The sequence below is a fragment of the Melitaea cinxia genome, chromosome 19 (assembly GCF_905220565.1).
Source record: "Melitaea cinxia chromosome 19, ilMelCinx1.1, whole genome shotgun sequence".
Classification (NCBI taxonomy): domain Eukaryota; kingdom Metazoa; phylum Arthropoda; class Insecta; order Lepidoptera; family Nymphalidae; genus Melitaea; species Melitaea cinxia.
The window spans coordinates 7,297,152-7,316,527 of NC_059412.1; the positions used below are offsets into that span (position 1 = coordinate 7,297,152).

At 37.0% G+C, this 19,376-nt stretch overlaps 1 protein-coding gene across 1 annotated transcript; it reads right to left on the reverse strand.

Moving 5' to 3' along the window:
* Window positions 1-9,478: 9,478 nt before the first annotated feature.
* LOC123662699 lies at window positions 9,479-12,262 on the reverse strand. The gene is made up of 2 exons (XM_045597503.1): window positions 10,549-12,262; window positions 9,479-10,224 (listed from the first exon to the last, which is right to left on the reverse strand). Exons 1-2 carry the CDS (start codon window positions 12,260-12,262, stop codon window positions 9,479-9,481), a joined length of 2,460 nt encoding a protein of 819 aa, XP_045453459.1.
* Window positions 12,263-19,376: the final 7,114 nt, after the last annotated feature.

The following is a 19,376-nucleotide window of genomic DNA, read 5'->3' on the forward strand; positions in this document are numbered from 1 at the left end:
GATCGAAGGTGCAAAAGATTGTTTGAAAACTCTGTCTGTGCTTCAATATAAACTTATTTTTGGGAGTTTGATTAGTCCCATGTACATAATAAGTCCAAAAAGAGCCTTGACTTCATTTTTGTTTGTTGGCTTCTAACTATTCAAACGCGATGACGGCTTTGAGCTTTCGCGTCGCTCAGCATACAAGTTGGTTTGCACAGCTATTTCCTCAAAAATTTCGTCTGAGACTAATAATGAAAAATAGGCTCCTGGGTCTGCATTTCGTAGTTCAATATCATACGGTTTCTTGATACCTAGAACAAATCCGTACTTTGGTTATAAAAGGACATAAATAGGCAGTAGACTATTTAAAAAGAGTAAAAATATTCTTGACTGTTGAGCATTAACCATAGAAAACATACAGGTGAATTGAGAACCTCCTTCTTTTTTAAGTTGGTTAATGAATAAAACACAAACTTATAGCACATAAATGATATATTATTATATTAATATCATTATAAATACCTGTTGGCTCCGTAAATGCAATCACTGATGGTTGGAATCCTCTTGGCTCTCTCCATTTTTGTGGCCTACTTGACGACATAAGAGCCACATTTTGAGTGACAAAATTTTCCACCGAATCACATTCACTTTCCGAATCGCTTCTTATATAAAGACGCCTTCTATTTTTTGGGGGATAGATATTCTCATCCCCACTCTCCGTACACAAATCTTCCTCTAAATCGTATACATTATCACATAACGTATCTACTTTATCCAACAATGACTTTTTCAGTAAATCAATTTCATATAAATTATCCTGGGTAAAAAATAAGTCCTCAGAGTTTATATCTAACTCGGACATTGTTTACTAAGTACGTACTGTTAGGATGCCGACCCTGTTTGTCTTTTTAAAAAAAAACTATACTACACCGCTAACTGCTTTATTCAAAAAGATTGGACACAATGTTGGATAATTGACTTCCGAACTTTAATTGATGTCCGATCTACTCGGGGCTCTGAGTCTAACTGACTGTTTTAAAATAAAAAATAATATTAACGAAGAAACAATATAATTCAATTGCTGAGTAATGATAAAACTATAGGAAAAATACAGTGTATAATATTAATGCTTATGAAGCTTTTACTGCGTTGTAAAATGGGATATAACAGCCCCCCCCTTTTGACTGAGCTTTTTCTAAATTAAGATGAAGCGAAGTTTCGAAATAGAAAAATCATTAGAGTTCAGAAGTCATTACAAAATATAGAAATAGAAAATAAAAATTTTAGTAAAATATTGCAAAATAATTTTGTAACAGCATAAAACTTCGAACAGTTTTACAATTAAATCGTATAAAAGAAACAGAGTAAAATTTAACAAACAATTAGTGTACAATTGAATAGTAAAATTGTATAAAAATTAAACAAAATTGTACAAAAAGAAATAGTAAATGTTAGTTTTTTTTTTATGAAATAGTAAAATTAGAAATTAAACTAAAATGTAAAACATGTATTAAACAAAAATAATGAATTTTGCAAATAACATAGTATGCTTAGCGAAATAGTAAAATGTAGCAATTACATTTATTAACTTATTATAATATAACATTTATTAAATAAGTAAAACAAGTCGTTTTACAAAAGATTTAGGATTTAGTAAATCACATTAATAAAAATGATATAGTAGAAATAGTAAAATAGTATGACATAGAAATTAAAATTTTATAGTAATTAAAATTCATTTCTTAGTATTAACAAAATAAAACTTGACAAATAAAATAGAACATGAATTAGTTATTAAGATTTCGTGCAGAGGAATAGTGAACCTTGCCTACAGTTTTATAAGGTTCATAATTGTTACAATTTGGTAATGATTTTACCGATTTATTATCTTCTTCAGAAGTTGACATATCAGTCATCTCAATTGAATTTGTAATTTTAGAACTATGTTTCGATGACTTTTTTATTATGACACTGGTTAAATATTTGTATACAATATCTATCTTTACCTTGACGATTTCTTAAACACTTAAATAGCTTATAGGTTAAGAATAAAAATAGGAATACAATTAAAATATACGTGAATGCGGAATAGTATGAGCCATATTTAATAAAATGTGATTCATTTTGAAGATTATTTAATTCTAATTCTAAATTATTCAGCTGATGATTCGCGTATTTCAAAGAATCTAAATTAATTTTACTTAAAGAAATTGGCGTTAAATATGGTAAACTTTTATTAAATATGCTCTTTTTACAACAATCGTCTTTTGTTATATCAAAACTTATATCTATAGCTGATTTAACAGAAAATTGATACGTAATTGTTGGCACTAGTTGAATAGTTTTAGAATAACCAATACAATTTTCAGTTAATTTGACAATGCCTGTGCCAATAATAGAATGATCAGTGATATCATCATTACATTTTATTATTAATTTATTAATATCGGATTGTACATAAATCCATCTGTTATTTTTTAATTTATGCCATATATCGATTTGGCCGAATAATAACTTGGCGTTACATTCAGAAGGTAAAGAAAGAGTTACTTCTGTTAATAATTTCGATTCACAATTAGGATTAGTTATGCTAGACAATATAGTAATTTGTTCACAAATAGAATAGTTATTATTAACAGGTTGAATGCCGGAATTTAGCTTCATATAAAAAAAAAGTATCCGCGATGCCGGTTACTGTTTTTTTTAAAAATATGCACCTATACATATAAAAAAAGTAAAAACATTGTTACAAAGCATATAGTATATATATAAGTTATATATATATACAAGTACCCACGCGGAGTCGTCGGCATAGCGCAAACATTTTTCTAGATACGACGCCGTGAAACTCCACGCGGAGTCGACTCCCCGTGGAGTCACTCGGCACTAAACAATACTGTTTAAGATCAGTTTTGAAATAAAACACATGACACATTATTACAGAATGCTTTTATTTTGAAATAAAAGATTTTCATGAACATATACTATTCTTAGCAATTATATTAAAATTGAGAAAATCAATAATTAGTAACAAAACGTCAATTTAAGTGTCCAATTAGTATCATTTTTAGAAAAAATAAAATCAGAAAATTGAAATAAGTAATAAAATTACAAAACTTATCATAATTTAAAAAAAAATTAAAAAATAAAACTTCAAAATTTAATTCGTCGTAAATCGACCAGCATGATATGCATCGAAGCACTGCTGATCACATAGCCCAGGCTGCTCTAAGCACAAAACACAGTGGTAGCGTGTCTGCTTGCGAATTTTTCTTACAGCGGTACATTGCCGACAAACTTTTCGTTTTACTCTATTAATTTTTCGAACGTGTCCAGGTGCATCTTTTTTAGTTTCTTCAGTTTTATTTTCTATTTTAGTTAATTTGTGAACACGTTCCGAACGAGTGGGAACCAGTGAGCTTGTTGAAACTGAACACTCTTTTGGAGGTAATAACTCATTTATGAGGGACATCCTGAAGTCGTACATATTCAAGTGTTTCCCAGAAAATCTGTTGTATAAAATGTAGGCATTCAAAATTTGTATTTGAAATACATGTATGAGGAACTTTTTATACCACCGCAGCGTTTTCCTTTCACACGGGTAGTACGACAACATTTGATCTTGCCTGTCAATGCCAGACATAAACCGATTATAAAAAGCTAAAGCTTTTGGTTTCTCTTTTGAGATTCCCCTTTTATTGGTCACCGTAACCATTTCATCATCATGTTCTGTTGATATGTAGGGAATGTATCGTTTATCCCTGTAGCATCCAATGTGAATGCCATTATGAAATACAGATTTATTATCTCCCTTTTTCATTTTACTATTCACAATCTCAGGATTGAATTCACGTTTTTTTCTCAGAGTTCCAGTACAGTAAGTCTTGTGAGTAAGCAACTTCGCGGCTAAATTATAGCTATTGTAAAAATTGTCCATATAAACTGAATGGCCTTTCCCTAGGAAATCTTTCAATAGATGTAGCACCACCTTTTCTGTGTGGCCTTTTCCACTTGTTATATCGGCCGAGCCTCCATACAGATGCAGTCTTAGAACAAGGCCATCGGGTTCTGTAAGCATGTACAGCTTCATTCCATATTTGTGTTTTTTGTTTTTTATAAATTGTCTAAAAAATAAACGACCTCTGTAGAGAATCATGCTTTCGTCAAGTGATAATTCTTTCTGAGCGCATATTAGATAATTCATCTTGTCATTAAATCGTTCGATCAATTTCTCGACTTTGCTCAATCCCCCAGCTGATGAGCTGGAAAAATGCAAGCATCTGAACAGCAACAAAAACCTGTTCCGCGACATATACTGTCTGAAAATTGGAATGTTGAATAATCGATCCGTTTTCCAGTAGTCCGTCAAACGATTAAGACGAATAATGCCCATATGTAAAATTATGCCAAAAAATACTTTTATCTCAGCGACATTTGTGTCTTTCCAGTCCGTTATTCTTGATTTTAGCGTAACTCCTGGCTTCGTCAAAACATCAATAGCATGCTTATTAGTTTCTCGAACAATACATGTCAGAAATTCATCATCCAGAAATAAACTTAAAAAATCTATAGCTTTTGACTCATTAGAAACCAGCACTTTCAAACCAACGTTTTCCGTTTCCAGGAAATCAAAAGTCTTCATACCTTCATTTATTGTTGACCAAGGTACAGATGGTCTTTCTAGCGCTCTTTGCCCTTGAGACGGTCCAGGAACATTTATTTTTGATGCCAAATACTGCTCAACTTGGAGAGACGCTGACGATTGAGGCTGTTCGTCTGGGGCAGAGCACTCGGCTTGACTATCTTCAAAGTCTGTATTTTCAGAGTCTGAAGACGACGAATCAGTTGAATGTGGTTGATAGTTATCCAAAGACGAGTCACTAAAGTCAGAGTCAATTTGTTCAAGAATCTCTGTAATCTCAGAATCTGGAATTGCTGTATTTTCCTTTCCTAATTTACGAGTACGTGGTAAGGTAGTAGTCGCAGATTCTTCATTTTTCGATATTTCAGTTCCTAATGTATACTTAGTACGTACCAAGGTCGTTGCAGGCTCTTCATTTTCTGATGTTTCGGGTGATGAAACAAACACAAGACGGCGTTTACGTCGCTGTTTGCCAAATGATGAACGCGGAGTTTCAGCGTCCATGGCTCTCATAAAAAATAAGCAAATAAAAAACCAAAATTATTTTACGACGTACGCTAGGCTATAGGCTCACGCCAACCGTGAAACAACCGCCCACCTACGATGCCGGCGGCAAACTGAGGTTTAGAAACGTAACGGCTAGGCACCCCCGCGCGGAGTCGGCGGCACTGTAACGGATTTCATGCCAACTCCGCGCGGGGATTCCGGCATTCAACCTGTTAATAAATTTACAATCATTTAAATTATTAAGCATAGCATAATGTATTCTGTCGTCACTTAAAGCGGTATAAGAATCAGAAGGTTGGATAAGCGCAAAAGTTTGTACATGTGAGTCATCGTGAGGAGTCGGTAATGGGATATTTTTATAAACAGTGAACTTATCCGGTGTTATTAACGGAATTTGCAAACTGAAAACAATCTTATTGTTATAATAATATGAACTAAGTTTCGAAACATCAATCAATGAATGAATATTATGTATATTTAATTGAACTGGAAAGTCTAACGCCCGGTTTCTAAAACGTTTGTCAAAGTATAGGTCTACTAAACGGCTGTTAGATTTAACATAGCTGTCAAATCAATTTGAGTTGCTGAAACATCATTCACAGCAAAATTAACTAATCTTCGATTAGTTGGATTTGACAGTCAGTAACATGTGGTCATATTTGTGATGTATCAAAACCTACAGAAACTGTTAGTTGTGATGTTATTTAATAAATCTGATAATACTGATACATTCAATAAAGCATAATATCTAAGGAAGATACAACAAAAAAAGAAAATAGTTCCTAAAAACAATAACTGACTATAACTGCCCGTTGGTGTCCATGGGTTGCAGATTCGATTCCTGCCTGAGTCTGGGTGTAATATTTGTATTTATATATGTATTATTTCTATGTATATTTATCAAAAAAAATTAGTTATAACAGTCTGCTGTTAACAAGCACAAAGTTGCTTACCATCGGAACAGACGATCGTGTGTATGTTATAAGATATTTATTATTTAAAAAAGACTGTTACAAGAAGTAGACTTTTATAAGAAAAAACATATATTACATTTATAACACTTGGTTGTAAATATGTTTTACATACCTTTAAAGTTACATACCTTACATACCTTTAAAGTTACATACCTTTAGAGATAAGTTCGCCCTTGCCAACTTCCTTTATTATTATGACTATTGTAAAATTTACTTAGTGCAATAAAGAATATATATAAAGAAACAAAATGTAGTTTCACGTAGGAAATAATTGTTTTCCTTAAGTTAATTCGTCGATATAAACCGATTAGTTGACAGAGTATTTGACAGACGATTGATCAATGATTATAGCTTAATTCGTGTTTCAGAAACCCAAAATGGTGGTTTGAAAAATTTGACAGTTATGTCAACTGACAGGATGATTAAATTAATTAGTTTAACCATGTTTTAGCAACTTATTTCATAGTTAACAAGAGATTTGACAGATGATTTGTTAATTTCTGCTTTGATCAGCCTTTTCGGAAACCGGGCGTTAGTCAGACAAGTCAGACCATCCTGAAGTTCGAATTTTGTCAATTTAGTTCGAGATATAAATTAATAAATCAATAAATAATACTTACTTATACGCGTAATATTGGAACTCGTTTTTGCTAATTCTTCATATATACGTACGTCACAAAATGTCACACACTAACCCGCTTAGTTGGTAACCTGCTTGGTTAACAGAGGAGTTGGAAGAGGAGGCGGACGCGCTCCCGACCGCCCTGGACGGGCTGGCGGACGCGGCGCGCGCGGCGCTGCCCGGCTGCGCGGACGCGCTGCTGGCGGACCTGCTGGCCGAGCTGCTGGCGCGCGCGGAGGACGCGCTGCTGCGGAACCGCTACGACAGGGTGAAAACTACTCGTATTCGAACTTATTGGTTGCATTAATGTTGTTAATTGTGCACAGTTCGTTGAAATTAAAATGAGACATCTAAAAACTGTCAACCCGTCACTCATAATAAATCACGTGCTATATTCCAGCGCGGCGGTCTGTGCGTTGAGCGGCGCGCGCGGCGGCTGGCGGCCTGGGCGGGCGGGAACGCGCCCGCCGCGAGGGAGAGGGTGGGCGCGCTGGCCGCGTGTGGCGCGTTGCTGGCGCTGGAGAGGCTGGCGCACGTCGGCGAGGCGCTGCCGCCCGCCCTACTGCCCCCCGCCCGCGTGCGGGACGTACTCGCGCGCAGGTCAGTGCCCCGCCCGCACACCTCTCTCTGCACTATCTCACACTACACTGTCCTCTAACGCTGGAGAGGCTGGCGCACGTCGGCGAGGCGCTGCCGCCCGCCCTACTGCCCCCGCCCGCGTGCGGGACGTACTCGCGCGCAGGTCAGTGCCCCGCCCGCTCACCTCTCTCCGCACTATCTCACACTACACTGTCCTCTAACGCTGGAGAGGCTGGCGCACGTCGGCGAGGCGCTGCCGCCCGCCCTACTGCCCCCCGCCCGCGTGCGGGACGTACTCGCGCGCAGGTCAGTGCCCCGCCCGCACACCTCTCTCTGCACTATCTCACACTACACTGTCCTCTAACGCTGGAGAGGCTGGCGCACGTCAGTACTCATCAAAACCAAGCAGAAATTCGAAAAAACAACTGTCAATGTCATATTGTGAATGTTATCAAAACTTGATTACCTTTCCGAGTTATTACCTCTCGTTAGTTTCGTCAAAATCTATTGGCCTTACGCCCGGTTTCTGAAACGTTTATCAAAGTAATAAAATAATAGGTCTACTAAGCGGCTGTTAGTTTAACACGGCTGTCAAATCAATTTGAGTTGCTGAAACGTCATTCCCAGCAAAATTAGCTAGTCCTCGGTTTGTTTGATTTGACATTCGATTTGTAACATGTGGTCATGTAACATTTATAATTAAATATTATTTTATATATTTGTGATGTATCAAAACCTACAGAAACTGTTAGTTGTGATGTTATTTAATACATCTGATAATACTGATACATCCAATAAAGCTTCACACAAACATCTAAGGAAGAAAAAAAAAGGAAATACTTCCTAAAAACAATAACGCCCGGTTTCTGAAACGTTTGTCAAAGCATAGGTCTGCTAAACGACTGTTAGATTTAATTCGGCTGTCAAATAAATTTGAGTTGCTGAAACGTCATTCACAGCAAAATTAGCCAGTCCTCGATTAGTTTGATTTGATATTCGTTTTGTAACATGTGGTGATGTAACATTATAATTAAATATTATTTTATATTTGTGATGTATCAAAACCTACTGAAACTGTTAGTTGTGATGCTATTTAATAATTCTGATAATACTGATACATCCAATAAAGCATCATATAAACGAATATACAGAAAAAGAAAATAGTTCCTAAAAACCATAATATAATTTAAAAAAAAAACAATATTATGAAAAAAAGATGAAGAGTGCATCTTTAGAAGAAAAAATTAAATTATCAGAATATAGACTGATTTAAAAAAAAAAACATCCGTCATTAGATATAAAAAAAAAAAAATTAAACAGAAGGAGTATGTAAATATGATAAAGTAATTATAATTATAATAGCTTATTTAAATTCTAGTTATTAAGTAATTATAAGTATTTTTTTTTAAATCGTTCCTATAAATCTATATTTATGTATATACTAGCTGCCCGGACAGACTTCGTTCTGTCAATAGTAAATTTTTTTTTTGTATTAACACCTTTCGTGGGCCTTAAGGAACATACAAAAAAATAAATTAGCCGAGCCATTCTCGAGTTATGCGCTTAACAACATTCATTTTTATTTATATATATAGCTTCCGCCCGCAGCTTCGCCCGTGTGGATTTCGGACTTCAAAAATGGAGGAGGTTCTCAATTCGTAGGGATGTTTTTTAATATATGGTGCGTATGCAGGTGGTCCCATTGTCCAGTTAGGATCTGATGATGGGATCCTGGTGAAATCGCAGGAACTTCTTAAATATTATAGGCAAACCTATGACGATTTTGGTATTTTTATGTGTAACTTGTTTGTCTGTTTTTAAAAATACGATGATTAGGTATATCATATCATCGTCGAAACTCCCCAATAATGACTATGTTTCCCTATTACTTCGAGGCCAGTGTATCGACTTGGATAATTCTTATTATGTTTGAAAGAGTAAACATTGCAGCTGGTCCTATAGTAACCAGGTCAGGATGTGGTGATGGGAGCCTAGAGTAATTGAAATAACTCCTCGCATATTATAGACACATCCAGTGTTTTAGGTATAGATAAAGAAGTATATGTGATGACAAAGATATCTACACATTGTTGATGATGAAGCTGTAAGGTAGGCACCGGATATTTAAAAGTGAATACTTTTTACTTGAAACGTTGTGTATAAGGAATATTTCTATTGAAATATTTCCTTATACACAACGTCCATTACTTCTGACGGATTGTTAGTAAACACAAACAGATTATTTTTACATGTCACCCTTGAAAGGGCAACATATAACTGGCCGTGAGAAAAACATTGATCAGTTAAATCTATTCCTGCAACTTTTAAAGTTTGGCCTTGTGCCTTATTAATAGTAATACCAAAGGCTAATTTGATTGGAAATTGCAGTCTTTTGAATTGGAAGGGTAATTCGGAGGGAATCATCGGTATTCTGGGAATTAAAACAGTATCACCAGTACCACAGCCAGTTAAAATAGTGCATTCGATTAGAAAGTTTTTTAATTTAACTATTTTGAGTCTCGTGCCATTACACAATTTTGGGGGATTTAAATTTCTAAGTAATATCACTGGTGAACCCACTTTTAATATTAACTTGTGTGGAGGAATTCCGGGAGGAACTAAAGAATTCAAAAATTCAGTTGGATAATGTACTGCCTCTGCGGTATCCAAAACTGTATCAACTGAATAGTATATCTGTGATGGTGCTTCAAACTTGGAAATAATTAAATGATTAATTTTATCAACCTGTTCATTAGTAGGTGCCAATATAGCCCTTTCCTTAAACCAACATAAAGTCTTTGTAGTTATATTAGTAATATCGGGATATACGGTCTCAACCAATTCTTCCACATTTTGAACCAAAGCACATAGGTTACTAAGATTGATTTTAACATTTCCGGATTGAAATGCACCATTACCTATTTGAAGTAAGTTATTTGAAAATTGTTTATTGTCTTCACTGGAGGACAAAATTCTCATATTTGTATTAAGTTCACATTTTGTAATATGTGGCCAAAGATAAGATCTTTTGAGTGATGCATTGACTTCGTCAGCTCTAGTCCCCCTTGCTATGACTGGCAAAATTTGACGAAAGTCTCCAGAAAACAAAACGGTGCAGCCACCCATTGGGCAATTTCTGTTGCGTAAATCGCGCATTGTCCTGTCTAATGCCTCAACTGATGCTTTATGGGACATGGAAGCTTCGTCCCAAATAATCAAGCTACAATCCTGCATTAATTTACCTGTTTTACTCTGTTTTGAGATGTTACAAACGCTAGAGACGTCGTCACTGCAAATTTTTAAAGGTAGTTTGAAAGTGGAATGTGCAGTTCGCCCGCCTTTCAAAAGTGTGGCTGCAATACCGGACGACGCCACGGCAAGAGCAATTTTTCTGTCAGACCTTACTTTTGCTAATAATAAATTAATTATAAATGTTTTACCCGTGCCCCCGGGTGCATCTAGAAAGAACATTTTCCCTTCATTACTATTAACTGATGACAATATTTGGTCGTAAACAATTTTTTGTTCTGGATTTAAGCGATGTTCATCTTGAATTGTCTGTAAGAGTTGGGTGCAATCATAGTCAGTCTCTCGTAAATCCTCGATGTTGTTCATTGCATAAAGATTTGAATTTAACGGCAAGTTAAAACCAAAATCTTTTATACTTTTACCTGATAGAGATTCGACCTCTTTATTTAATTCATTTAAAGCTTCATCAAAAATATTTTGGTCGTACTCTAAATCATCTGATGACAGTTCTTGTCGTCTGCGTTGCAGTATATCTTCGGACATACTTTCCTGATAGTTTTGCCAAAGAAGATGCGGGTCCGTGATTTGGCAGAACGATATCATAATGGCAAAAAGGCACCTAAGTGATTTTGTTGAACAGCATATGGCTGCTTCAGAGAGCGTACTCTCCCAGTGACTGTCATCTTCGAGGAGGCCCATAGCTTTGCAAGCCCCTTGGAATGTGTCGTAAGTTACACCTTCAAAAGTGCGGAGACTTCTAAACGAAGTAGGGCCTTTTATAACGTGGAGTAACAACCGCAAATGAAAACATTCTGCATTATTAGGGTGTACCACGTACACCCTTCCAAGAGCATCTGTTTTTCTCACGCCAGGGTACCCGAGAACTACCGCCCCCTGCTTTCGTCGTTGGAATTTTTTCGTATTTTGATTCCAGGTATAATAGGCAGGCACCTTGTCGTAGGTCAGAGTTTTTGCGAAGTCGTCCTCTGCACATAGTTTGAAAAACGCTGTTAAAGTAGTATCTCTTGGATTATTCACAATGTCATTTACATTATTTTCAGTGAAATACACCCGCTGTCCGTTTTCTAAATGAACAGCGAGGTGTGTGACAGTTGGTGCTCTTTCATGAATATTGAAGGACATAATCCGCCATAGTGCTTCAGAACTACAAATGTAGCGGCCAGATTGAAATTGTTCTACTTCATTTGTAGAATGTAAACTAAACGTAGCCTGGTCACTTCCTTTATTGATGTATTTAGTGACATATTTTATTGATTTCACGGAACTGCAAAGTTCTACATTAACATGCGCCTCGAAAATTTTTAATAATAGTTTATTGTAAGGCACTACCCATCTGTTATCAATTTCGTAATTACGAATAGCAGCCTTGCGTCCTCCTTCCTCTGGTGATAATCTTCTATACTTTGGATAGCCATCATCACCAGCTGAAGTTTGACTCTGATATGGTTTTGGGAATTTTTTTGAATATTTTCCCTCATGCATGCATGGCGAGTTAGGGTTTAAAGCTCCACAGGGTCCGTGAATCATGTTCCTTACCACGATGTCATACAATGTTGGGTCTTCGTCTTGGTCTGGTAATTCTGCCGTTATAACTGTGTCAATTTGGTCGGGCCTGATTTTATTTGTCAGCCACAAAAGCAAATGTATATGTGGCAGCCCACGTTTTTGCCACTCCACCGTATACATGTGACAGCGTGTCGGACCAAATACGTTTACCTTATTTATTAAGTGTAATAGTTTTTGTACTTTTAAATGAAACACACGATTTAAAATGTCATATCGGTCTTGAGGTGTTGCGGTGGAATGCAGATTATCTTTTATTTCTTTCCAATTAGGATTACAGGTCATAGTAATGAAGAGGTCAGGTTTCCCGTAATTCCTGACATAGGTCATGGCATCTTGAGTTTTTTCGTGTAAGTATCTTGGTCCGCCAGTAAAAGATGACGGTAATATTACCAGCTGCCCAATATTGTTTGTCGTGTGTTCATTAGAATGTAAAGCATCCTGTAAGTGTATATAATTTTCTGCGCGTAATTGTGTTTGGTTATTTCGTATAAAAGCTAAACGTTCTGATTCTAGTTTAGCATACTGATCTACAACATATTGATTCAGTAACATTCCGTACCTTAGTAAAACATTATAATGATTATGGCGTTCCATTAAACGATAGCAATAATAATTCATACATGAAACTTTCTTCTGTACTCTGTCTCCTGTAGAAGGATTAACTTGGGGAATATCAATTGTGTATCCGTCTTCACCTCGACAAAACATCAATGGATATTGAAGACTGTCATATGAACGATGTAGTTCGGAAATTTTGTGGAGATTTTCGTCGCGGCTTCGAAGAACGATATCCCTTTTGTCAAATTGTTGTCCAGCAATGACAACTGCTACTTCACTGGTAGAAGGAGCATTATACCGTCCACGGTGTTCACCGTCAGGTACCCTGCTGGCATGAATTACTACATTGTAATCTGGGACATCGAGAGAGATACTTTCCATTGCAGTTTTAAAAGATTGTACGTATCTATTATGCAAATGCAACATGTTTTGCAATGACCTGACTATAGAGTTATCAAGTGGTGTTCTTGAATTACTATTACTAATATTACATCGAGTCGTTGCTTGAACTTCAGGATCGGAAATAAAATATATCTGCAAAAACTTATGGTCGTCAGGAACTTGTGGAAGAAGACTACCTGCAAGGTGGTAAACCTGGCCCTGGACTTTAAATGTTGGCATGAAGCCGTGTACGGGTCAACGCACATTGAGCAATATGATTGTTTTGCTAATTAGTAACCTCTTTAATTTAGCTGATTTATTACGAAATTGTTATTTTTCTTATGCAGATTTCTAATGAAATTGATATTTGTTTGCTACGATTGACGTCAAATGACGTCTGTACTTCTGCCTATATATACTCAAAATAATCTGAATAAATTTAGTGTTAGATCGACTTTCATTGGGTTTGGTTTCCCTCGTAACCTTCCCTCACATGTCGTCTCTCACACAACCATAGACTGTACCATACAGTTTTTTGGTCCTTCGAGAATACAGCCTTGCTGCTGACAAGCTGCGCAGTCATTCTGAACCTGCAAGCTAGAAGACAACAGTCTTACTTCGAGGATACATACAGTTTTTTGGTCCTTCGAGAATACAGCCTTGCTGCTGACAAGCTGCGCAGTCATTCTGAACCTACAAGCTAGAAGACAACAGTCTTACTTCGAGGATCATACAGTTTTTTGGTCCTTCGAGAATACAGCCTTGCTGTTGACAAGCTGTGGATTTCCATCGACGTTTGGAAGATAATACAGCAACTTCAAGCAAAATACAAGCTTTCTATAAGACAACAGTCTTTCTTCGAGGATCATACAGTTTTTTGGTCCTTCGAGAATACAGCCTTACTGCTGACAAGCTGCGCAGTCATTCTGAACCTGCAAGCTACAAGACAACAGTCTTACTTCGAGGATACATACAGTCGTTGATCCTTCGAGAAAAAATAAATATTCCTTCGAGAAATCGCTCAAGAAAACAGTCAATCAAGACTATAAACTCTACGGATTTCCATCGACATTTGGAGAATCCACATACAGTGGCCACAACGCTCACGTGGAATTTGTGTGACTGCGAATCGGTTGACTGGCTTCCCAGAAGCGGGTTCCACCAGTTAAATTGAGAAGGCGCAATCAAGGTCGCACTATCCACTGAGAGATTGGCCTGGACCCCTGAAGACGGTCCTATCAATTTTACATCAACGTCAGCATTAAAAAATAAATATGGAAAATATCCTGCAACGACAACAAGAAATTGTCGAAGCAATAAAAAAGATAGAGAGGAACTTCAACAAAGATTCCGTATCCCGGAAGACCCGTAAATACTTGGACGAGCGACTCGATGTCCTTGACAAATTATGGGCCGAGTTCCAAGGTAACGACCAACGGTTGTCGCTCTACCATAACGATACTGATCCTTATTTTAAAGAAAATCAATACGTACAGGCAAGAGAGTACTTTGATTCTGTACGCATCAAGGTAGCGTCATTTTCGCCAGCAAGGGAGACTTCTGTGTCACCGACACCAGGAGCTGGCAAACCACTGGAATCACCTGCGATTCCGACAACACCAAAGCTGCAGCCAAGACTCACATTGCCAACAAGTTCAAATGCCACTAAGATCTCAACGACGGATCGAGGTCACGCAACAGAATTGATGTCACTGCAAAGAACAAACTTCCGAGCTTTTCATCGACAAATAAATCGCTTGAAAGTAGATGAAATCCAAGACAAATGGGAGCTGGAAGACGAGTTACGCAACATACAAACGCGCTGGAACGCAATAGACGCGTTGCACTTGCAAATAGATAATATCCTACAAGGATCGGATACCCAGTACGATAGTGAGTTTTACGCCTACGAAGATTCATACAAGTCAATCAAAAAGGCGTTGAATCTTAAACTCACATCGACCATTCATCACGAAAAATCGACACCACAGATCGACTTGCCTACGTTTACAGGCAAATATACGCAATGGCCTACGTTTTATGACTTATACGTAGAAAGTATTCATAATAACAATTTGATTACAAAAACTCAGAAGATGCAACACCTAAAGAGCAAATTACGAGGAGATGCTGAACGAATCATCCAACATCTAACTATCTCAGCGGACAACTACGACACAGCGTGGGAATTGTTGACACACAGATATAACAATCCACAATTGTTATTTACTAAACAAATCGAAATCTTTATTAATCAGCCAGCCGCTCAAAAACAATCAGCGTACGAGATTAGACGTATTTACGACACGTCAATGGAATGTATCTACGCTATTAAAAACCTGGGTATCGATACAAGTACCTGGGACCCATTACTAGTTCATATTATTACAAAAAAGCTGGATACAGTCACCTATAACGACTACAAGGAAGCCAGGAAAATGCCACGAGAATTACCTTCACTCTCGGAGCTAATGGACTTCTTAGAGAGCAAATTCATCGCTTTAGAACCAAGTGGCATAAGAGATAGAGAAATGTTGTCATCATTCAAAAAATATAATCAACAAAAATCAGTTAATAACAAGACTTACAAGCCTCAATTTCAAAAGGAACATCGGTATGGAAAATTAATAAATAAAGAATATCAAAGCGTTGCGACATACATGTCAAATTGCCCGATTTGTAACAAGAAACATCCCTTATACAAATGCGAGAAGTTTATCAAATTAACACCGGGCGAACGTTATCGAATTATCGAAGATTTTAACTTTTGTCATAATTGTTTGTACGCACATAACAAAAATTTATGTACGTCAATGAAAAAATGCAAAGTATGTAAAAAGAGTCATAACACAATGTTACATGACGCCTATGCTATAAACATTAATAAGCAGTCTACAAACTCGCTGACTGACATGTCCAGTGGGTCATCAATCCAGCTGAATACTCAAACTCCGCAAAAATATCAAGTTTCCTCCTGTGTGCTGAATAAGAGGGGTGTTAATAAGAAACATGAAAAAGGTAATAAGAAATATGAAAAGGACAAAACCAAATTTTCTGTAAACGAGGAACTTCTACGATCCTTATTAAAAAATCAAACAAGTGTCATAGAAGCGCAATATAACATTCTTCAGAGGAATGAAGAAATATTAAACAAGCAATTCGGAATACTACAGAAATGTCTAACGAATCTTTCTTTTGCTAGTAATCGAACTGAGAAGATAGCTAACAATGAATTACACATTTTGTCATCCTCAGTCTCAGCTATGATTATATCAAACCTACGACACTTGCAAGAAAGCGTTATAAACACTTTAACAAGCCTCGCAAACGGTCATTTAGATGCACATTTGTTGCCGCCTGAACAATTGGAAGAACAATTAAATATCATATACCGACATATACCGAATGACCTGACTTTGCCTGCCGATAAAAACGATTTTAAAGAACTTTATAAGCTAATGAAGGTTAACGGCGACATTGGTTCTTCTTATTTGATAATCGAAATCAAGATCCCCTTGGTAATTAAGGAAAATTTTGAACTGGATAGAGTAATAACCCTTCCTCAGCAGCATTATAACGTAGAATTTATCGCACCATACATTGCATTCAATCTACAAAAGGACTTACTACTCATCTTGACAGAATCAGATGTAGAAAATTGTGTCCACATACAGACAAACAAATTATTATGCGCTCTCGATAAGCCGATATACGAATTACAAATAACCAGCGGAATGTGTAACTTGAGTATACACAATACAACAATATGTAAAACAAAGGAGGCACCATGTCGCGTGCGCTGGGTCAAGTTACATAACAATAACATGTGGCTTTATTCCTGCTGTGGGAAATGCACAGTGCGCATATTTTGCATTGACACTGGAGTTGTATTGACAACACTGACCGGGAATGGCCTTTTACAAATCGGTCAAGGTTGTACAATAAAAGGTGACACCTTCTCTATATTCACTCAAAATAGTTATATGAGCCAAGTTAAGGTCCAAGAAAACATACCGATCCCAGCCGATTATTCAATATTAAATTCCATAATAAATACTTCGGATTTCCAACTATTCACACCCGAGGATCATGAAGACTTGTGGCGCCGGATGAAGTCTCAGATCATTAACCTCAAGGAGCAGGAAAACGCATCACTCAGTATACACGATATACATCAGTACTCTGTCTTGTATATAATCTTAGGGTCTATCATTGTTGCGGGATGTCTCTACGGTACCATGCGATATCGCAGAAACAAAATTATACAGCGCAGTGCTGTGAAAGACGTCTCCACGACCGCAGTTCCAGTTGCAGCAGATAAGAACGAAGACCAGGAGGCCCCTGCTCCCCCGAGCGCGCGACCGCGATTCGTTCGACTGGACATACCAATTAAAGAGTAGTGCAGTGATGATTATTATATAAGTTATTTAAATCTAGGTACTTAAATTTTAATTGTATTGTTATTATTGTTATTGTAGATTTTAATATCAAAATTATCTTTCTTCTTTGAGTCGGCAGGATGTACGGGTCAACGCACATTGAGCAATATGATTGTTTTGCTAATTAGTAACCTCTTTAATTTAGCTGATTTATTACGAAATTGTTATTTTTCTTATGCAGATTTCTAATGAAATTGATATTTGTTTGCTACGATTGACGTCAAATGACGTCTGTACTTCTGCCTATATATACTCAAAATAATCTGAATAAATTTAGTGTTAGATCGACTTTCATTGGGTTTGGTTTCCCTCGTAACCTTCCCTCACATGTCATCTCTCACTCAACCATAGACTGTACCATACAAGCCGTTTTCAACTACTCGTTGACTTTTGAATGAAGTCATCTGGAACGCATTATTATACCGCCGAATATGACGCATAAATTCTGTATGCTTTGGATGATTTTCATCAAGTAGAGAATTTAAAGGTTCAGGTGGAGCACCTATTTCATCTAATTTTACCTTACCATTTGAACAACATAAACCTTTTGACTCATCTTTCCATCTCAGTGCCGAACAGTATTGACAAACAATGGAAGGAGAACCTATACAAACGATACGATAATTTTGATAATCAATTGTTGTACTGTAATTCATTGCCGAGTACTCTTTATTGGACCATCTATTATTATTTTGTGTTCCATTAGTTGGCATATTATTCCTAAAATTTATGTGCCGAATACGATCGTTTTGTAGTCGGAGTTGTCTTCTCTCAGATGTTTCAGTTTCCATTAAAGCATTGTGTCTATCACGATCTAAAGATAAACGTAGGTTACGTTCAGCAGAGGATTCGCGTAGCCTCTGAGAAACATGTCTTTCGCGATCCAACGACAAACGTAAATCACGTTCCGCCGAGGATTCGCGCAGTCTTTGCGAAACATACCTTTCACGGTCCAACGACAAACGTACGTTACGTTCAGCAGAGGATTCGCGCAGTCTTTGTGAAACATGTCTTTCACGGTCCAACGACAAACGTACGTTACGTTCAGCAGAGGATTCACGCAGTCTTTGTGAAACATGTCTTTCACGATCTAACGACAAACGTACATCACGTTCCGCCGAGGATTCGCGCAGTCTTTGCGAAACATACCTTTCACGATCCAACGACAAACGTACGTTACGTTCAGCAGAGGATTCGCGCAGTCTTTGTAAAACATGTCTTTCACGGTCCAACGACAAACGTACGTTACGTTCAGCAGAGGATTCACGCAGTTTTTGTGAAACATGTCTTTCACGATCCAACGACAAACGTAAATCACGTTCTGCCGAGGATTCACGCAGTCTTTGCGAAACATACCTTTCACGGTCCAACGACAAACGTACGTTACGTTCAGCAGAGGATTCGCGCAGTCTTTGTGAAACATGTCTTTCACGATCCAACGACAAACGTGCGTTACGTTCCGCAGAAGACTCTCGCAGTCTTTGCGAAATATGTCTTTCACGGTCCAATGATAAACGCAGTTCTCTCTCTTCATTATTTTCACTATTCCGATTCAAACGAAGTCTTTTAGCAGCAGACGTACTGCGTCCTATATTTGGCCTTCTTCTCGGCATGATTATCTACCTAAGTTTAATAAGAAATTGAATAAAGAGGTACTTAATAGAAACAGTTTAATGAATCTAAATAATATTTATTTACAACAACTTCCCTACAACACCCAAGTAACAAAAAAGTAATATACATGAACTTAAATACTCACGAAAATTATTTACAAAAATCTATTTATAACAACTAAGTACGGAAAAGTAAAGTACTTGGTTATTTAAAAAGTAACGAAAGAACCAAACGAAAAGAAG